The sequence below is a fragment of the Hyposmocoma kahamanoa genome, unplaced genomic scaffold (assembly GCF_003589595.1).
Source record: "Hyposmocoma kahamanoa isolate Upper Pololo Valley unplaced genomic scaffold, ASM358959v1 64, whole genome shotgun sequence".
Classification (NCBI taxonomy): domain Eukaryota; kingdom Metazoa; phylum Arthropoda; class Insecta; order Lepidoptera; family Cosmopterigidae; genus Hyposmocoma; species Hyposmocoma kahamanoa.
Window position 1 is genome coordinate 7,002,262 of NW_020653852.1, and position 23,447 is coordinate 7,025,708.

Genomic DNA, 23,447 nt, shown 5'->3' on the forward strand with positions numbered 1-23,447 from the left:
GCACACGCACACGCACACGCACACGCACACGCACACGCACACGCACAGACACACACACACACACACAAACACACACACCAACACACATCATGTAACGTTACATATATCCATTCCACATTTTTAAGACTGGCTGTATTTTGCTGTTTGTTCCTTGCTTATAGGTTAACCTTAATTATTTATGTAGTAGTTTTAACTTTACCACAGAATTTTTGTTTTGTTTCCTAATTTTCAAATTTGTTCCGCAAAGGGAGACCTGGTGTCTCATAATACAGGGTTTTACCTAGTTTGAGCACCAGTCCTTTACAATAAAAAGTATACACTGTATTTTATGTACTAGATATAAGTTTAACTGTGGAAGAGAATAAATTCATTATTATTAAAAAAAATAAAAGTAAAGATGGAAGGTAGAAGATGGAAGAATACATATTCTTGAGAAGGTTGAGTTTTAACTGTACTTACTGGTACACTTCAATAAAAAAAGTTAATGCGTATATATTGAAATGAATCTCACCGATAGACGTTTATTTAGACAGACGAAAGGTATTTATTTCTACAAAAAAACAAACGACGCTCTTATTATTAGGCGCGTGTATCGATTAATAAAATATCCTACTTGAGAAAATATACCTTGTAATTACGACGTGGCACCAGTCTCTTACACCAGAAAATCTTCAATGGTGAATGTATTAACTTCGTAAATGGATTCATAAAACTCTTTGTGAAGGTGACCTAAATCTATATGCGATGATAATCTGAACACGAATTGGAGAAGTTTTGCCATAACGACGCTTTAAAATTTTCCCCGTTCGAAATTTAAAGGACATCCCTGTCCCGGTAGCTGCAGGTTACAAATTCAATTGGTGTGAAATATTCGACACGTCACGGAAATCGATATTTTGTTTTAAGAGCTTCGCTGATGGAAAGCCATTTTATTTAATTTCTTTTAAACAAATTGCAGAAAGGTCTCAAAGAATCGTTTATAAATTTATTCACATTTTATTTGGTGATTCATAGAAGTACCGTCAGCAAATTGAGTGAAGTGCATACTTACATAGATACATGCAGTGTCGTAGGCAAGTTTGTACCTCAAGGTACCAATTTTTTTTTTAAATTTAGTATCATGTGATAGAGTTCATTCGGTGAAATACTGCCACCTTATTTATCTCTGCCGCCAAGCATCTGCTCACTCACATTGAGCATTATTGCGTTCCGAAAACTAAAACATGCTACCCTGAAAAATTGTCCGTAATGGCGCTTTCACCCTTTCTACAAAACACCGACGTTATTATCTTACATTTAGTAGCAGCTTCTTTGTGAAAGAGTACGTCCAGACAAGTATTGCCACTTTACCTATTTCTGCTAATAATGTGAGCATTACTGCGTTTCGGTTTGGAAGGGTAAAGGGTGTTGGTGAAATTACAGGCATATGGGACTTGTTAAATTATATCTCTGGGTGATTGGTGCAGTGGCAGTGCCCCTAAGATCTTTGCGATTTAAAGCTCTAAGTGGTACTACGACTGTTGTTGACAGGCGTGTCGCTTACCACCAGGCGCGCGACTTATTCATTCCTTCACTTTGTATAGGGTTTTTCAACAAGAACTTTGTTTTGTAAATCAAAATAAAACAATGAATTTAGATGACAATAATTCAAATTTTTATTGTATTAAAAAAAGTAACGTTTGGCAATTATGAATGAAAAATGATATCCGATAAATGTCCACCACGAACACAGTTACTGGGGCGCTTTTTTTCGAAAATTCGGCTGGAAATGACCGTAATCAATGGATTACGATATCGAGAGATGTTAACAACTCAATTTTGGCCTATTATTGATAATATATATGGATATCACTAGCATATGGTTTCAACAAGACGATGCCACAAGTCACACAGTCACCGAAACAATGAATTTATTACAAATTTTAAGTAATTTCACGAAATTCAGCCGTTAAGTGACCAGCTCGATCATGTGATTTAACACCGCTGGATTATTTTTGATGGGGTTATGTTAAAGACAGAGTCTATCCGGAGCTAATTGATTGCAGCCTTAAAACTCAAAATTCGTGAAGTGATTAACAAAGTAGACCCGCCATTTTGTCAAAAAGTGATTAAAAACTTTGATGAAAGAATCGACATCTGTAATTGTGGTCGTGGTGGACATTTATCAGATATCATTTTTGAATCAATAAAAATTTTAATCATTGTCATCTAAATTTATTGTTTTATTTTGATTTATAAAACAAAGTTCTTGTTGAAAAACCCTATATCATAAAAAAATCTTAAAGGTAGAAACTTACGTTCTTTCCGCAACTGCAGCCACAGCGGCAGCGTGATGAATTGCACTCTTTCCCCGTTTACGTCTTCTAGTTCTTTTCCTTGAATATGAGGCGAGAAGTAATCCCTTTCTTGCGTCGATACGCTTCTTTGAATCTTTGGCAAGTGTTCGCACTGTCAAAGAGGTCGGGTCGAAACTGAATGTAGAGTCGTCGCGATGTTCGTTCAAGTCTTTTTTGCGTTCCTGTGTCAGAAAAGAGAGAGTTAGATTTGTAAAATATATTGAAGTACGTCACGAAAATATATACTTATATATAAAACTGTTCCGGTATTCTGTGTTGATGTTGTTAAACTTTTTTAAAATACAAATTACAGACACACTGTGACATTGGCCACAATGTCACCTGACGTTGAGCGATGATGTAATCGACGATCGAACTTGTTATCCAAAATGTTTATCACTCTAACTTTGAATAGCCCTAAATGGTACTTTTCCGAAAATCCATTCCCTTCCTTTCCAGAACAATCAATTTCATTCTACTCTAGTTGTTTTCGACGGTTCGTACAGTTAAATTGGAAAATGTTTTTATGAAAAATTTAATTCTTCTTATTCTACAGGTTATACAAGGATATTTGTAAAATACTAACAATCTCGCAAGACTATGTACTACTAACATCATAAACAATAACTTCATCTAGCTCAACTAACTAGCTCGGAAAGGCTTTCTTTCCCATTAGAAATCTGCACACAAAAGCGTTTTTTAGTGTGGTGCACCTAACTTTTTCTTTCAATGAAAAAAAACATAATGACACGTTCAACTACGCGATTTGTCGTACATTATTTATGTAATATAAATCCGTTGGTATATTTTATGTTGGTATATTCTATTGATGGCTCAATAATTATTTATTATATTTCCGATATTTCAAACACTCGCGTCAAACAACAACTTTGTATAACATATAACTATTTCACGTCACTAGCTCGGAAGTGCTTTCTTTCTCATTAGAAATTTGCGCGCAAAAGCGTTTTTTGCACGCTAGTGTGGAAAAGGGTTTATAAATTCGAACTTATCGATGGACTATGGTGCACCTAACTTTCTCTTTCGATGAAAAAAAAAGGATAATGACACGTTCAACTACGCGATTTGTACGACAAACTTATTTATGTAATATAAATCCAATGGTATATAGGAAATGAAACTATTTTTCCGGATTTAAATCGTGTATATTTGTTTCTTCAAACAAGCCGACGTTTTGGGCCCTTTATAGGTCCCATGGTCACGGTTGACTGAGGTGGTACAGTCTTCAACCAGTTATGTCTAATATTAATGCAAACCACCCTATTTTTTCATTATAGTTACAATAGTTATTAATTAAATACCTTATTTTTAATTTTACAAAGAAATCATTCCAATTTACGCTACATTAACTTTTACAAATTACTTTATTGAATGAGTTTTTATTAAGTTTAATTTATTATTAATTAATAATAGAAATTAGAATAAACTAAAACATATTAGTTGGTAGATTTAAAGCCGGAATATAGTTTCATTTCCTATGTGTAACAATCGCGAAAACCTAAGAACTCCAATGGTATACTTTATTCTTATTATTATTGACATTAAGTTGACAATGATAACTAATTGTGTTTATTAAATTATTTTAATTCGTCAAAGAATTAAAATAATTTCAATAATCACTTAATCACATAAAATTATAGAAGTACTAGTTTGAACAAAAATTGATGAGATGCGAATCAATCAAATCCGAATGTAAAGTTTTTCTTTTGACAAAAAAATCTGTTGTTTTATAGTTCAACTGTTTTTCTTTCATCTACCATTTTCCTCGCTATAGCGAAGTGAAAAGTTTTCGTGCTTCACTCGGCAGTAAAGTTGTTTTGCGTCTCGTACCTTGAAATCCTCGCTACGCTCAGAAATGTATTTTTGAACCAATCGCTTCGCTCGTGGTTCAATATTGGTTTCCTTCGCTTACTTAAGTTTCAATACAAGCACTTGCACAAAACAGCAATTTTGCAGCCTTGCATAATAAATAACAATTGTTCCATGACTGTTTAAAAAACATAATAAAATGTCCAAAAATAAACCTTTTAAGTTATTATTAATACATATATACATATTTATATATTAATACATATATATATAATCTATATATTTTTTTATATAGATATTTAATCTTTATATATTTGGCAGCAAAGTTATAAGCACGTTGTAAGTTCAAATTTGCAAGCGTTCTCCCCGACGACCCCCATCCCCTTTCTTGTATTTTGCACAGAGTTATCACTGTTTAGAGCGATCTATTTAAATATCTTTATTGTTGGACGAAAGTACATTTGATGAATTATTAAAAGTCATGGAATAAAATGTTAATGCTGTTAGTAATATAGTTTTGAGTTAGTATGTTACAAATAACCCTGTGTACGATATTATATTATTATTCAGTATTAATCTGTCATTTTTAACAGAAAATATGAACGCTATTTCAATAGTATTTGTGTGTTAAGTAGAAATTTTAATCTCTCGAGTGTATTCTAAATAGATTTCAATCCATTTAAAATAATAATTTTAAAATCTTTTCAAAAATAATTGCAGACTTTTCAAGTTTTCTTCTACTTCAACAAATAGAAAAGTGGGTGCAAGTACATTAATTTGTTGGCGCTCGTGAGCTAAACGAGGTTTCAACTCAAATGAAGATGTTCCAGATTTATCCTTTGACTGCTTAAAATGAGTGTGTTTAAAATTGATATTTATACAGTGAATGAGTGTTTTTATACATTTTTAATTTTTTTTCAATAGTCGATGAAAATATGAATATGAAATGCTAATATTTGCCTTTGCCAAAAATTATTACAAGTAATCTGTGGTTTCAAGTTACACGTAAGCATATTAGCTATGTATGTAAGTGAATCAGAATAAATGCACAGAGTGACAGGACAATGACAATTTTACGTAAATGAAGCGCACCGATTTAATTTCCACAAAAATAAGCAAACAGTATAATATCATTGTAAAAAACTGTTTATTGACACTTCCTTTAAAAAGCATAGCCTAAAAACAAAAAAAAAAAACAAAAATGAAAAGTTTTTATTGTTTAACATTTAACTTCTATACTAAGATAAAAATTATTAAAAATAAAGATTATTGTACCAGGAGTATGTAAATCATAATTTAATGTAGCAAATATGATCCGGTTGTGTGATTGTGATGACTTTCATAGCAGACCCCAATGATTATTATAAATTATACATCGAGTATATAACCAGAAATAGAGACGAAATGTCAATTAATTTGTTTAGAAACTATACTGCAAATTATTACTGCGCACCGATTGGCCAGCCCGGATTCGAAACAATTGACGAGTGTCGTCAATTGTTTCACTTCAAAACGACCAGTTTCACGTATGCTTTGCTATAATGGACGAACATTGAAAAATTAAATATTTAATTATCGATGAAATGTGATTCTGTTTGTTTTGTAATTAGATGTTTTGCCGTTTTTCCCACACTGCCTAATGGAACAAGCCCCCATAGTTAGAGATATTATCTTTATTACAATAAATACAGAACATTTTTGGAATATACGGAGACGTACTCGTACATACAGGCCAGTTGTTCAGCTGTCTAATTTGTGACTTCAGTGCAAACGAGAGTTGATAATTAAAAATGATATAAGGCCCATTTGATGGCCCTTATTTCTTCTCTATTTCTGGTTATATACTAGATGATGAAATTATATTATAATATCTTTTCACTTTACAAACAAAACACAACCACGTCCTTTCTCGTCGCATTCGACGATATTTAATATACCCTTTTATAATTAATATATTTATGAATACCCTTTTTTGCGTGTAAATGTGTGTGTGTTTGTTTATGGTTGTTTTAATTACCTCTTGCGTAATCTGCGACTCCTCTTCGTAGCTGAGGGCGACGACAGCCAACATCAGGTTAATGAGGTAAAACGACCCGAAGAATACCACCACAGTGAAGAAAGATACTGACATTGGCCCGCATGATGACAGTACCTGTAAAAGAGAGAGATATTAAAATACCGGCACGCTGTGATGGCCGTTTGGATGTTTGTCCGTTCATCAAGTTCCGTATTAATTCATAACAACGTCGAAGGAACTAATTGCTGTATATTGTTGTTGGATCACTTCTAAAGATTTTTGTCACTGAAGCAGGCAGAAGGTATATAATCTCTGTGTATAAAAATTTATTAAAGAAGCGTATAATTTTTAAATAAATTTATTTTTAATAAATGTACTGTAACGGCATTGTAACAATGGTAATTTCTTCAAGAGAGATAAGCTCCCAGAGTGCCTCTAAAAGACTAAGAGGTTATAAATGTAATCAGATAATAGATGTAACTGCCTCCGTACCCGAACGGTTACCATAATGGTATGGCACGCAGAGGTCCCGGGTTCGATTCCCGAGGCAGGAGAAATATTTGTATAGCCTACATTTATTTATCTCGTGAGTGTGGGTGTAACTTGTGGTTGTTTACGTGTGTGTCTATGGCACCCGCGATACACGGTTTCCCTGGTTTCCCTAGTGCGGGGCTGTGAGTATGTGCGTTAAAAAAAATGCTAAGATGTAGCAACTTTTTTTATTAACGCACACACTCAAGATAGCCCCGCACTAGGGAAACCCTGTGCGTTGGTGCCATGGACACGCATATAGACAACCACAAATTACACCCAAACTCACGAGAGAAACAAATGTAGGCCATACAAACATTTCTCCCGGCCCGGGAATCGAACCTGGGACCTCTGTGTGGCAGTCCGGCATGGTAACCGTTCAGCCACAGAGGCAGTGTAATATAAGGTGCTAACAAATTAGGTGCGGATAATTTTAATGAGAAGGGTCAATGAATGAAATACCGTGACGTTTAATCCCCGACGCAAAAGAGGGGTATTTGAAGCTTTTGTCTGTGTTTTAAATAAATATAATTTGTGATCTGTGGCCGAGTTTTCCAAGGCTTATTTAATAGGAATGGTTCTTAGAAGTCATGTTTGACAAACATTTGTTCAGCTTTTTAAAGATTATTAACTCTTTTTTTTTCTATTAACTTTTTTTCAGTCAGTGAAGGAATCTCAGCCATAAAGTGAATATTTATTTTATTTCCACTTGTCAGATCGACTCAAAATTTGGTTATGCTATATGGAACACCAATGTCACTATAATAATATGGTAACTTTGATCAAATGCTGCAACCAGCACAGACCACAGACTACCCAGTTGGGTAGTTGGTGGAACTCCTCAACTACTTACAGTAATTCCCTCTAACAGTATCCGTATATAATTTTTTAGCACTCTGTGTACATATAGAGTTAACAATTCATGACTTTAGTGACGCATGTGCTGCGTTGCCCTCTTTTTATTAAAAACCTGTTGTATATTTATTGCGTTTTCTTATTCATTGCTCGCGTTTGAATTTCCTGGAAGTGAAGGCGTCAACATGTGATGGATTTTCTAAGTTTTTATTAAATGTTAAAAAGTTGTTGGTTAACCCATACTGCATAAATAAATGAATTTGACTCGAATAGGCACGAACGTGTTGTACGGAACAGATGACTTTTATTTAGCTATTTTTATGTATTAGAAGTGTTGCCACGTGATACAAGTTGTGTAGTTTTTATGTATGTCTTTTTTTTATAACATCAAGTGACGGGACGAACAAGGTCGTGCGCCTGATAGTAAGCTATACGTTTGTCCATAACAGTTGCAGTGCCACTCACGAGCTTTGAATCGCAAAGATCTGAGGGGCACTGCCACTGCACCTGTCACCCTGAGACATAAGTTGACAAGTCCCATGTGCCTGTAATTTCACCAGCACCCATACCCTGCAAAACCGGAATACAGTAACACTGACATTACTGCTTGGCGGTAGGAATAGGTAACGTGGCAGTACTACCCAGGACGAACTCTTTCACAAGGAGTTTTACTGTTACTAAATTGTATTTATGTATTTAGCACCTAACACAACGCCAGCTAATTAAAAAAGTGCACATTTAGTTCTGCTATACAAACGGCTCATATCGTCAGAATTTTAACAACTGTTTTTAAAATATTTGCATCCTGTTTTAAAATTAAATTTTGGTTTTAATTATCTTTAAGTTTGAAAAGTCTCAAAGTGTCTCCTCAGATCTTTGCGATTTCAAGTTCTGTGTCGAACTGCACTTGCTATTGACGGGCGTGTCGCTTACCATCAGGCACGACTTGTTCGTCCCGTCACTTGACATTATAATAAAAATATTTCATGTAGTTCGTGTTACTTGTATGACTTGAAACACAAGACACAGGAATAAACTTGAAAGTGTTAAAAGCTTTTTTGACGTATGAATACATTTTTTATTTCGTATGAGTGTATATACAGCTTTATAATACCGAGGACACGAATTTTAAGCTGTAACTAAACTAGTTGTAAGGAAACGATACTCTCAGCCCTATTTATAAACTATATTGCTTAAGCCGATTATTGAAAAGGTTATATTGATCTAATCAGCACTAACTGACTCAAGTGCATTGATTTGATTTCTAAGCGTAATTCATGGAGCTTTCGCCTGATTGATTTCGGTTTACAATAGCTTAACTAGTTCAAAATAGATCGGTTGTCATTTAATTAAGCACGGTGATAGCGTAGTGGGATAACGCTTGATTCTCAATTGGTAGGTCGACTGTTCGCATCCCTGTGGCGAACTCCCATTATCACGACAGTCTGTCGTCGTAACGTCGAAAACGTGAACGACAGTTAATTGTGCTGTACTATATGTGAACAGCTTCATTTAAACACACGCCACGACACTTTAAACTGTACGACTGTCTGTCGTCACGACATAATGGGAACCAGCCCTTAGTCTTTTAATTAGCTGATAAGTTTAAATGCACGTAAATGGTAGATGTAGTAATATAGTTATTACGCGTATAAAAGACAATACTGTAGACTAGGCTCTACTCTATGAGTAGAATTGCTGGCTGAATATAGGTAGTGATTATAGTTTTATATTTAGAATGTTAAGAAAACAGAAGATCTTGACATATTAGATTATTGATTTGTAACCTGAAAGTGAAAATATGTAAAATGGTGAAATAAACCAGAGTTCTTAAGATGATCCTGGTTTATATTATTAGAAGTACCTCTCGCTACGCAATCTGAGTTACCCCTCGTTACAATACAATTACATTTAAGGCAGCAACAGGCACGTGTTACTTAGCCTATAATGTAACTATACGTTTACTTGCCAATGTTAATGTGTCAAGTGTCAATTCAAAATATTACTTGTGTCAAATGGCTGTCTGTTAAACTTTTTTCACTGGAAAATAACGATTTTGTAGCAATTATTAGGGGTTAAAGTATGAAATTGCCGTTTCGCACTGAAAAATTAAAACCCTTTTTTAAAAAATTTCCCTTGTTGTCTATACATTTCTGCCATGTAATCGGAAGGTCATTTAAACCTTTGCGATAGAAGTCTGGAGACCTGGACTCCACAGCTGTGTGAAGGGATTTTTGTACTGCTTCCTGGGAATTTTATTTCCATACAAAAAAAAATCAAATTGCGGGAAAAAATGGTAGTCGGTCGGGGCGAGGTCCGACGAATATGTAGGATGATGGATAATTTATATCTGCAGGTCTTGTAGTAGTAAAACTGTTTCTCATGCAGTGTGAGGTGTTGCGTTATCATAGAGCAATAACGGTGAAGCTGTTTTGCTGCGAGTTCCGTCGTCATTATTCAAACGCCATATGTCATATTGTGGGTATGCTAACATTAAACCATGACGTTTCGTGGTAGTTTGATACGGATCGGCTTCCATCATTACCTTCAATTCAACGTTATTTACATTTGTGACTGGTCTTCCTCGTGGTTCTTTCTTCAAGTCGTAATTTGCCGTATTGCCGGCGTTTGCCGTATTTGCGTATGCCGTATCCTCTCCAAATACAGCATTGACAGTTTCTGCTACGTTAACTCCATGTGGAAATTCGTATTCGAAAATTAGGTACTCAGATTTTCGCTGTATCTGTCTTCACGTTAAAAGCTGAATGTAAAAACAATTGAAAGTCGAACAATCAAATATCATGTTTTTTAAGTTAAGCATGTTTTACTTTTCGTGTGAAAAACGTTGCACTCTGAAATCGGACACCATACAGGTTTAATTTTAATTTAAAGTGGCCAGTAAAATAAATCGGCAATTTCATATTTAAACCCCTATTATTACTGAGAATCCGCTGCAAAAACATTGTAATAATGTTTGTCGCAAAATCAGTGACGACTTAGGTGCATCTAACTCACAATTCACGATTTAGAAGGTCTCAAATCTTGCCGCTTAATAGGAGTAAATAAACTTTATCTTTGAAATTTTAACAAACCTAACCAATCAATGTATGCGGAATGTATTTTTTGTTGGTACTGGTGCTGGTCGGCAAGACTGCAGTTTGTAGACAATGATAGGTAAAAAAAGATAAATGGCGTAAATGCGAGTTACTTCAATCTGCAAACGTAAATAAATCGATCACCCACAATGTAATTGATATATTTTTGGTTAATTTTAAAATGTGCCAGAAATTACTTAACTTTTTCTCACACAAATTCATATAGATCTTATAACATGTACGAGGATAGATCAATTCTGGTCAATTAAAATATATGAAGTATCTAGTACATTTTTTCCTACTATGTTGACCCCCACTACAAATTTTAATTTGTCTAAGTGCCATCAGATTCTAGTACACCAAGCTCTTATATACTTCTTCGCACATTAATAAAAATGTGTAATTAAATTTTTATTGAATTGATATTCAATTATTTTTTGTAAAATTGCTCCACTAGTTTGTTATAATTATTAATACAAAGATCGAACACTCAGAAAAAACACTCAGAAAAAATTCCTTCGATCCCGTCGGATTCGAACCGACGTCCTCTTGCATACCGTGCCAGACGCTATAACAACTAAGCCACGGAACGAACCAACGGACCTCACGAATTTTTCTATGTGCTTGTGTCGTGTCTTTGTACTTGGTCTTTGAATCGACGAATCCGACCGGATCGAAGGAATTTTTTCTGAGTGTTTTTTCTGAGTGTTCGATCTTTGTATTAATAATTATAACAAAAATGTGTAACACAGAAATTCGGAAAGAGAATACTTATATTTCGATCAAGATTTTGATAAGTTACAATATTTTAGAAGTTCGATATTTTGGTCTTTGACAGTTCCTATCGCACGAGGTTTATGACTTTGAGTTTAAATATTAATTGTCAGGCTGGATGGCCTTTGGCGCCTGTACGTATGTATGTGTATATAAGTATACATTTAGTAGTAGAAGAGCTCCTTGTGAAAGAGTTCGTCCAGGGAAGTACTGCCACCTTACCTATTTCTGCCGCCAAGCAGTAACGTCAGCATTACTGTGTTCGGGTTTTGAAGGGTAAGGATGCTGGTGAAATTACAGGCACATGGGACTTGTCAATTTATGTCGCAGTTTACATGTTTAAAAACGAAACTTGGAAACATCATTTCACAACACTACGCGCATGTATCACGACAGTCATAGAATGTCTTAATTGTCACACATATGTGGATCACATACACACATCAAAAAAAGTTTGCGATCACTTCGAAAAACTGTAATCTTTTTTGTTACTGTAGATTATATTATGATTTTTTCTTCTTTTTAGATTCTTTATTTAAAAATAAATTAGAACATAAAACAATGACCCCGTTCAATTGTTTTTTCATATAAAAAGGCTTTCAGTTCTAGCTTACGCTCATTCAGAAATCTGATTTAGTCAATTATAAGCGATTCAATATATTTTTCGTGGAAAGTTGTTATTGAAAAAATGCCAAGAGGATTATCAGAGGTTTTACGAGCTAGAATAGTAACTTTGAGGGAAGAAGGATACACCACGAGAGTAATAGCACGCAGACTTGCTATATCCCAATCCTGTGTCGTGGCTACGTTGCAGAGGTATCACGGAATGGGGAATTTAGCTGACCGACCCCGCAGCGGTCGCCCAACTGTCTTGACAGCTGCCCAAAAGCGCTATATTAGATTGCTGGCAGCCCGTGATCCAACAATCAACGCCACTAAAATAAAAGCAGAAGTCAGGGCCGCCTCTGGGCTTGAAGTTAGCACGCAGACCGTTCGCAATTGCTTGCACCAGGCTGGATTACGAGCACGGAGGTCTTGGCGAGCTCCGCTCAATTCCCGGCAACGTCAACAACGAAGATTGCAGTGGGCTAGATTTTGGCAAAATGAAGAAGGTGAGGACGAAAACATTTGGCAAAACTGTCTCTTCGTTGACGAATCCCGGATCAGCACTCATCCAGATAACCGACGTGTCCGTGTCTGGAGAAGACCAGGCGACCGTGAAAGACAAAGAACTGCCACTGGAACAGTTCAGCAAGGCGGAAAATCGGTGTCCTTTTGGGGTGGCATTATAATTGGAGCTAGAACGCCTTTGATCCCGTATCGGGGCTTCATGACAGCAGACATGTACAAAGCAGTTGCTATTGATGATATCGTCAGACCATTCCGAGTAAACCATGGGCACCAATTTGTACTGGTCGATGATAATGCGCCCGCACATCGAGCTCAACGAGTCAATGCTGCTCTTCAAGAATACGATATCACACGATTAGACTGGCCTGCCGGCTCGCCCGACTTAAACCCAATAGAGCACGCGTGGGATGCTCTTAAATGAGCAGTATGGAACCGTGAGCCACGTCCCCAGACAGTTCCAGAGCTCAGGGAAGCCGCTATTGAAGAATGGGATAGGTTACCCCAGGAAACGCTGGATAACTTGATCCTCAGCATGCCCAGGAGGATCTTCGCATGTATTCGAGCCAGGGGATGAGTTATTTTATATTGAATTCACACCTTTTAATAATAAATTGTTGTTTAAGTTTAATTAAACAGTCTTTTTCTTTCTATGAAATTTCTATCACTATTACATTATGATTAATGGCTCAATTTTTTAAAATAAATAATAAAAAATAGTTTTATATTTTAATTTCAAACAGGGTATTCCTATTTAAAGAAAGCATACAACATAGATTTTTTCTTGATAAAGTTAAATTTAAAGAATTATAGGAGCTTATGCTATTGATCGCAAACTTTTTTTGATGTGTGTATGTGTGACAATTATATAGATATATTCTTGTTTAGTGTTTGACATTTGTTTAGTATGTAACCGTGTGTTTTCATCTGATAAATAAATAAATAAATGTACACACTTTATAGAAAATGCCAATAATAAATTGTACATTCTTCTATATAACTTCCTAACATATACAAAGGTCTAATTCAGGCTCAGTCTATATTTTCTTAATAACACTCGTCCACAAATGAACTCGCCCTTTCACTCGTATTAATAATGTAAGAGCCGTTTTGCTAAGGGTTGTACGTCCTTAATTAATTTTCTGAGTGTATGTTACCACAGATTAAATGTATGTTTAGTTATTCATATTTTGATTTCTATTGTTATGGCTAGAGTAATATTATTATATATGTATTATTTGGGTTTTATTTCGAAACGATAATGTGCAAATGCAATTTTTAATAGTGTATTTGCATCAATTTTAATTTTAAAGAATTTAAATAGTTCACTAGCGATATCTTCTGTTTTAATTCTCCCATCGACACGTTAACACTGACACACAACTACACTACAACCCAATGCACGTCCTACACATTACTTACACATTGTTTCTTGCTGTTGATGCACCACTTCGCGTTACCCGCTAGGCGATAGCTGAAAATCAGTGCGTTGCTTTTGGGCAACACCTGCACTGAGCTATGGCCTGTTTGGCTTGCTGCAGCACATACAACTTGCTTTTTAATTAATTGTAGATTGTTGTTTATTGTGCATATTTATTTGATTTCATACCTTTTTGTTATTTTGTATGTTTTGTTTTGCGTTTTTTTTGTCTTCTTTCTTTCTTTCGCTATTTGCTGTTTCATATTATTGTGTGTGCTTGTGGAAAGTCAATAAACGTATTCTATCTATCTATCTAATTTTAAATTAAAAAAAAACAAGTTGAATTTGTAGTTTCTAATGTCGAAAAACTGATTTTCCATGAGGTCGATCGATATACGTCAAAACTAGTACTGGGTCTTATTTCACCTTAAGAGATATAACTGCGAAACTAAATTAATAATGTATCGCTGCAATAACTCGCTCGCTCACTCGCGAAAATTTTTGGTTAATTAATTTATTTATTATTTGGAATTTTGGGCGCTGAAGGAAACTAAGGTATATATTTCAAATGAAACTATATCACAGTACACGTCTCTATATTCCTAGATCGAGAGAAAAGAGAGAGAAGATGTTGCCATACGGTAATATTAAATATACAGTTAGTGTTGGAATAAAACTTCCCAACATTATGTGCAAAATAAAATTGTTATGTAACAAATCTTCCTTTGTTAATTTATTTATTATTATAACTATATAATTTATGTCCTACAAAAGTATATTATGTAATCTTATTATTATGTGTACGTTTAATGATGTACGTATTTATTATTATTTATATATGAGGCCATGAGAACCATAGTGGCCTAATTCAATGGACAAGCCATAGTGGCCTATCTTACTTAGGCCAGTATGGCACCTCAAATTTAGATTACAGACTAAAAACCATAACAATGATTATGCTGCCATCTAGTGAAAATTCGTTGTATCACTTTTAGGCCTTTCTGGTTCTATCAAAATGATCAATTTGAACTGGAAAAAATCATAAACTCAATATTGTACAAAAATGAGTTAGGCCACTATGGTTCTCATGGCCTCATATTTACGTTGTTGATGAGTAGTATATTTATTAAAACACTTGCATTACCAGATATTCATTGGTTGCACCTCATCTTTCGAACTCTAAATTTCGATCCTAAGGTTGCCTGAAAGAAATTGCTACTTAGCAATAAGGTCGCCTGTTGTACATTGGCTAACTCTGCGATACTTACATTACTGCTCTGTGTTGGCATTGTAATTTTAATGTGCAATAAAGAACACTTAATTAATTAATTAATTAATTTACTTTTGTAATCTCAATGATAAATATCCACAATAATGCTCAGGCCACACAGAGGCGGCCGCGGAAGCGTTCCGAGCACGGGAATTTTTGTCGCGCGTCGGCCGCGCGTTTCAGTGTGCCAGGGTTCATAAATATGAACTCGTATATTACAACAATTCCCGCGCCCGAATCGCTCCCACGGCCGCCTAAGTGCGGCCAGAGCATAAAAGTGTTTCGACTTATTACAATTTTATAATAATATTAATAATGTGTCAAACAACCCCACCAATCACCTGGTCTCGGAACTATGGAATTACCTGTATTATGAGTACCAGAGCAACGGCGTTCACTACCTTAAACATTCACATCAGAAACAATTTAGGAAAGTCCATTTCCCAAATTGACTAAATTGTAAATAATTGGCGTGACATTAATGTAAAAGATGATTTCGCAAATTCATAAAGAAATTAAGTATTCAATTAAGTAATATTAGAGGTACTCAAACAGGTTGCTACACTATAGAATACCAAGTTGAGCATCGTGGACGTACGTATGTTGGATGAGCCTAAATAAACAGGGAAAGTTTGTTTATCATTTACTAGACGTCTAAATGGGCAAAGTTTGTAATTAGCTTGTGTTTGGATATACTCTTTGAGTATTTGTGAAATTAGTCTTAAGTTACTCGGTTCTAGTAGAAGTAAGGGTGGTAATTTAAGATCATTATCAACTCATTGTCAAGGCAATTTTTAAGTGAAGAATAGTTAATGTATAAAATAGATATCGTACATGACAACTAACATAGTATTATCTGAATATTGCTTTACGTTATATTAATATTACCTATTTAATTTCAAAGCAAGAAAGAAAGAAAGAAAGAAAAGTAATTTATTCAGCACAATACACGTGGAGTACAATATTAATAATTAGTATTAAAAGTGTATTATTGCACTGAAAAGGACCCAACTCAGCTAAGACTGCGGCTGGGCCACAGCGCTGGTTTTCACTGGACCCTTTTCGAAAATGCCGATTAAAAGTTATAAAAATATATGAATAAAATAAAAACAAACTTGGACGCGAGTTAAATAAAAACTTAAACATGAAACAATGTAATTAAATAGGAAACATTACATAACACAAATTTCAGCTAATGTCCAACAAAGATTCACTCTGCTTTCTATTTTTAATTTTGTATTTTGGAGGCGCATTACACAAATAAAATTGTTCCAGACGTGTTTTCTAGATTTAGAATGTGCTCTTTGAGTTCACATTTGAACGCATAAACGGATTGTGAAGAACGTATTGGTGGCGGTATGTTGTTCCAGATTTTCGCCGCGGAATATTTAAAACTGCCTTTATATGCCGAAGTTTTGTGTTTTGGAACGCAGAGTGGAAACCTGCAGGTGCGCGGTCTATTTGTTCATGTGAGATGTTCATGGAGGTAAAAAGGTTTTTTGCTTTTTATCACTCCAAATAGAAGCGTGGCTAAATGGGAGTATCTTCGCGACGACATGTTTAGTGTTTTAGCTTCATTCAGAAACGGAGATACGTGACTTCGCGGTGGTGACAAAGCGACAGTGTTGTCCTGTTACTTTGAAATTAAATCGTATACGAATGGCATACAAATATAAATTTTGCAGATAAATTATTAATATAACGCAATTTTGAGATAAAATATAATTTAACGCAATTTTTGAGATAATACTATGTTAGTTGTCAAGTGCGATATATACATAATAATTAGTTAACGCCATGCAGAGGTTTCGGGTTTCATTACGGGACCGGTAGAAATATTTTTATGGCCTACATTCATTTATCTCGTGAGTTTGGGTGTAATTTGTGGTTGTCTACCTATGTGTGTGTGTGTGTGTGTGTGTGTGTGTCCAAGACACCCACGATACAGGGTTTCCCTAGTGCAGGGCTATGAGGATGTGCGTTATTATATATTATACTATTAATTGTTATGACATTTTAATAATAATACCGGAATTAGGTCCTAAACTAGGGAATTGCCTGTACTATGAGTACCAGAACTAATAGAATTTACTCCGGAACACTCAGGCCAGAACCAATTAAAAATATATATATATATTTCTCAAATTGGTTCTACCGAGAATCAAACCCGGGACCTTCTTATCCAGTGCCCACAGTACAAACCACTGAGCCAACGTGATTGTCAAATTATAGTTGCAATTTTAATTATAATGGTTGTAGCTACGAACACAGAGCTGCGGTAAGCTTAGTAAGTAATGCCTCGGCAGCCTTCGGGACGCTTCAGCAGGCTTCCGAAGGTTGTTTACCCAAAATCGTCACCTTCTTGGAATATAGTTCTATTTTTCTTCATTAACTAGAATACCATTTTTAAATAAAGAACACCACGAAACGAAACGAAAAGTTACGACATGGTTACGATTGATTTAAAATGAGGCTAGGCGCACGATGACTGACCGAGATTATCTAATTATATGTAGCATTCGTGGTTTTTTTTATGATAGCAAGTGACAGGACGAACAAGCCGTGCGCCTGGCGATAAGCGACACAGTTCCAGTACCACTCAAAGCTTTAAATCACAAATACTGACGGGCAATGCCACTGCGCCCGTCAACTTGAGACATAAGTTGACAAGTGTCATGTGCCTGTAATTTTCACCAGCACCCTTACATTTCAAAACCCGAACGCAATGATGATTACATTACTGCTTGGCGGCAGAAACAGGTAAGGTGGCAGTACTTCCCTGGACGGCCTCTTTCAAAAAGAGTTTTACTGCTATTTAAATCGCGTATCGCACCCCTCACGGAAGAATGGCATAAGTGAAGTTACGTCAAAAACGATTGTTGCTCCATTAGATACAGAAAAATATATATATAAAAAAATTCTTGTAACTGTACCGACTAATATTGTAGATAGAGTTACAAGAATTGGAAAGTAGCAGTAGAGCTCCTTGTGTAAGAGTTCGTCCAGAGAAGTACTGCCACCTTGTCTATTTCTGCCGCCAAGCAGTAATGTCAGCGTTACTGTGTTCCGGTTTTGGAAGGTAAGGGTGCTGGTGAAATTACAGGCACATGGGACTAGTCAACTTATGTCTCAGGGTGATTTGCGATTTAAAACTATAAATGGCACTGTAATTGTTATGGACAGGTGTGTAGCCTACCACCAGGCGCACGACTTGATATTATAAAAAAAAGAATGCGGGTTATATTTTTCTTGTATTTTTAAACTAACGTTTCGGGCGCTGGCGGCTTTAGTTGTGTCTCTTCATTTAGAATGTATGCTTGTAAAGAAACATATATTATCTCCGTAGGTGATCTTAGAGTTTAATTAAGGTTACATCTAAGTTCATTATGATGTAATAGTACTAGTTCTAAAAGTTGATTTTCCGGTTTTGTACAATATAACATAGAATCTTAAGTAGAAAGTTTTCAAGTTTACCTTCTATTCTCGCGCGAATGAATGTTTATGGCAGTTTAATAAACTGCTTATCTTATGATACTAATAGAGTTTAAACTCGGAACTTTAGTTTTGAAAGAAATATTTAAATAATAATAACGCACACACTCAACATAGCCTGCACTAGGGAAACCCTGTGTCGCGGGTACCATGGACACACACATAGACGACCACAAATTACACCCAAACTCACGAGAGAAATAAATGTAGGCCATACAGCTATTTCTCCCGACCTGGGAATTGAACCTGGGACCTCTGCGTGGCAGTCCAGCATGGTAACCGTTCGGCAACGGAGGCAGATGTTTAAATAATAACAATTTGTGGTGGACAGATTTTGTTTTTTGGTTTAAATATTAAGTGACGGGACGAACAAGTCGTGCACCTGATGGTAAGCTACACGCCTGTCCATAACAGTTCCAGTGCCACTCAGAGCTTTAAATCGCAAAGATCTAAGGGGCACTGCCACTGCGTCCGCCACCCTGAGACTTAAGTTGACAAGTCCCATGTGCCTGTAATTTCACCAAATTTAAAAATTCTGTGGCATGTCGTTTTCAGCCTAAATACAGAAAATGGTGATGCTCGATGGTTCTTGAACCTGAGTCGACTGTGTCACTGTCGGGAAACAGTGCCTCTCTTAATAAGCGTTCATTTGGTGTTTAAAAAATGACAACAAATAGTAGACGCGTTTATTGTTATGTTTATGGTAGTTTGTAGAGTGCCTCAGAATTGTTCAGCATTTCATTACTACTTTATTACATTACCACAATCGACATACCAATTCACGATGCTGGTATAATACAAATAATAATATATGTTTTTTATTTTTCTTGAATTTTGATTGCTAAATTCTCATAATTTCTTCGATCTCTCTTATTCACTTTAGAGTGCTTATATGTTTATGTTATGTTATATCTAAAAATGTACATTAAATTGACCTATTTCACTGTTTATTTTAGTTATATTTGTAAATAGTTATAGTTTAACATGAATAAATAAAAATAAAATAAATATTGAAATAATTGTATCATTAGGTTCAAGTTTAAATTGTGCTACGCCTTTACAGGGAATCACATGTATGTCTTGAGTTTATTAAAATGTGAATTGCAATAAATGAAATTACATTAAATGTAACAGTACATGTAACATGTTTCATAATAATTATAAAATAAATAATTTAAGTTATATAAATGATACAAATATAATGTAATAATGATGTTTATTGATAAAACAATAATATAATTAATTATCTAAAGTAAATAACTACATTCAAGCTTGTAACGTATTTAAATTTCATTGTAACTTTGCTACACCCTTACAGAATTTCACAAAAAAACAAAAAAAAAATGTAAGTTTAATCTGTATCATGCATGTGAAATGCAAATAAATGAATATGAATATGAGAGAGAGACAGAGATAGAGATATATTTATTTGTAATATAAAAAATATCAATACTGAAGTACTACATTTAACAGAAATTATTTCAATATAACACGAGAATACTATTATGAACACCTTCAAGTTTTAAATTACGTTTACAACCTGTAGGTACAACTCAAATAATAATGTGACAACCCTGCGCTCCGAGCGAAATGTAGGCTTTTACGCGCCAAACAGGCAAGTTGCCCAACCTGTCTCATTATAGGTAGTATGGTGAGAGTCTAAAACAAATTCTTAAAACAATAATATTATTATTAGGACTCACCATATCATACACATCCTCCCAATAATCCAGCGTAATCAACTGGAAAGTAGTAAGCATCGACCACAAGAAGTTGTCGAAGTTCGTGAATCCATGGTTAGGGTTGGGCCCCACACACAGGCAGGTGTACTCCAACGGGCAATGTCTTGCCCCGGTCAGATTTCCGCAAATTATAGGCACTTCATCGTTGTCCACCATCCAGTGCAGTGGGTCCTTTATCCACCTGTGAAAAGACGAGAAGTTTTTTGCTAACAACTTTAAAAATCGACCTCAATAGTTCGTGGATTTACATCTATTGGCCAAGTTTTGTTGAAATCGGTTACCGGAAAGTGCGCGAAACCTGATTCATCCCCTAGTTTGTCACTCTTAGGGTCGTATTCTAGAACTCTACTCAATGCTCAAGTCAGGATTTGAGAATGGTGTAAAGCACTCGAAATCGTACTCAAGTCCCTGCCATTAGAGTCGTATTTCCAGTGCGTGTGTTGCCAGTGCAATCCTGACTTGAGCATTGAATAGAGTCCTAGAATACGAACCTTAGAAGTGGAATATTTTCTCTAAATTTAAATGGGACCAATATCGAAGTACCCTCTTTCCAATAACTGCCTCCGTGGCCAAACGGTCACCATCGTGGACTGCCACGCAGAGGTCCCAGGTTCGATTCCCGGGCGGGGAGAAATATTTGTATGGCCTACATTTATTTCTCTCGTGAGTTTGGGTGTCATTTGTGGTTATCTATGTGTGTGTTCATCCGCGATACAAGGTTTCCCTAGTGCGGGGCTGAGTGTTTGCGTTATTTAATAAAAAAAGAATCATCAAAATCGCTTCACAAATGCCGGAGTAATCGCGTAACATATGTACAAAAAATCGAACCTCCTTTTTAAAGTCGGTTAAAAATGTGTTAATATAACTTTCTAGAGGAGATTGCGTATGTTATCGAACGTGTTGAGCGGATGTTTTAATAATTTTCTTTTTATCGTGAGTATTCTATATGTATGTACTATTGATTGAAGATTTAACCCCGAATACTGATGTGCGCCGATCGTAATGTCGTCGGCGGCGGCGTCAGATGTTTTTTCGACCCGTGGCGTGACCTACCTGAAATCGGCTTGGTATGTATGTATCAGGTGTTTAAAAAACACTAAAACTTTCTATAAAGTATCTTAGTGATCGATATTTGTATTAATAATTTAACGAAAATAGGCGCCATAACGACGAGTTGCGGACACCAGCCCGTTACACCAAGTACCAAGTAATAATTAAACAAAAATAATTAAATATCATAGTGGTCAAACATCGTCACATTCAATAAACTTAAAAATTTCTATACATTTAAGATGTTTATTGAATTGATATTTAATTATTTTTTTGTGAAATTACTCCACTAGTTTGCTATAATTATTAATGCAAAGATCGAACAGTCAGAAAAAAATCCTTCGATCCGGCCGGATTCGAACCGACGTCTTCCAGCTTACCGTGGCAGACGCTATACCAACTAAGCCAGGGAACGAACCAGCGGACCTCACGAATTTTTCTATGTGCTCGTGTCGTGTCTTTTTTTTTGTATTTGTAGCTTTGTATTTGGCTTTTCAACGACTTTTGAGTCGTAGCGCCATCTATGAGAAATCTATGAAAAATTTATCACCCAGTTAGTACAGCTACCAGTCTTGGTGAGAGATGTCGCTATTCACTGTATTTTAAATTTTTATAATTATTAATACAAAGATCGAACTCTCAGAAAAAATACATTTTCAAAATTCTTTACACTTTAATTTGTACTTTTAGCAAGTATGTATGAAGTGTTACTAAAAACAAACGCTCTTCATATAAGTCAAGTGGAGGATGTGTACGTGGACAGGAATGTAATTCGTTTTAATTATCCAGAAACATTGTACTTATCTGAACTATGGTGAATAATTAACAAATAAAGTGATATATCTTTACAATACAATACATTTTCGCCACGCCGGTTTTACGCCGGTCCAGTTAATCGGCGGCTATGGCGTGGAAGAATCGTCAGAGGCGGCGGAGCGGCACATATTGTCTAACCCAGAATACCTATTATTATACATACATACATACATACATACAGAAAACTCATTCCCCAGAGATTCGATTACTAACATAGAGTATAAAAAATATTTCTGTACGATTCATTTTGAATTCTATGCTAATTGGTTTAAGGTTAACATTAAACTGTTGAGCGGTGCACAAAACAATGTTTCACATCCGTTGATTAATTTCTGACAGCGTATCAAAGATTTTAAGTATTTGTTTTGTTGGTATCCAATAGGACTCGATACTTCTAAAGCAGTAAATAAATATATTTACAAACAATACAAATAGTATTGTTTGTTATTATTATTGATCGAACACAAAGAAAGAAAAGAAAGTGTTACCATGTCAACATACACTGGTACGAGTATAATCATATTGAACCATTTTTTTGGGTTCAATCTTTGTACCAACAATAAAACAAACTAGTGGCGTATTTTCACAAAAAACGTAAGAATGGTTATGAAACATCACCATATTCAATAAATAAATATTTTATTTAGGAAATGAAACTAGTTTTCCGGATTTAAATCGCGTATATTTGTTTTTTCAAACAAACCGACGAAGACTGTACCACCTCAGTCAACCGTGACCATGGGACCTGTAAAGGGCTCGAAACGTCGGTTTGTTTGAAAAAACAAATATACGCGATTTAAATCCGGAAAAATAGTTTCATTTCCTATGTGTAACAATCGCAAAAACTTAAGAACTCGATAAATATTTTATTGTTCTTCAATATGCATTTAAATTAAAACTCATACGCGTAAAGGATATTAACCGTGGCCGAATGGTTGCATGCTGGACTACCACACAGATTCCGGGTTCCATTTCCCGGGCCGGGAGAAATATTTGTTTGGCCTACATTTATTTCTCTCGTGAGTTTGGATGTAATTTGTGGTTGTCTATGTGAGTGTCCATGACACCCGCGATATAGGGTTATGAGTGTG

The 23,447-nt window shown here is 35.4% G+C and overlaps 1 protein-coding gene across 1 annotated transcript in view; it reads right to left on the reverse strand.

Annotated features, from left to right (window-relative positions):
- The window catches only part of LOC113230841 (sodium channel protein 60E), a 252,806-nt gene that overhangs the window by 38,040 nt on the left and 191,319 nt on the right, over positions 1 to 23,447 (reverse strand). Inside the window, exons 6-8 of the mRNA XM_026464940.1 lie at positions 20,452 to 20,671; positions 6,184 to 6,318; positions 2,298 to 2,518 (exon numbers count right to left, since the gene is read on the reverse strand). Coding sequence (XP_026320725.1) covers positions 2,298 to 2,518; positions 6,184 to 6,318; positions 20,452 to 20,671 — 576 coding nt within the window. The remainder of the gene's footprint in view (positions 1 to 2,297; positions 2,519 to 6,183; positions 6,319 to 20,451; positions 20,672 to 23,447) is intronic.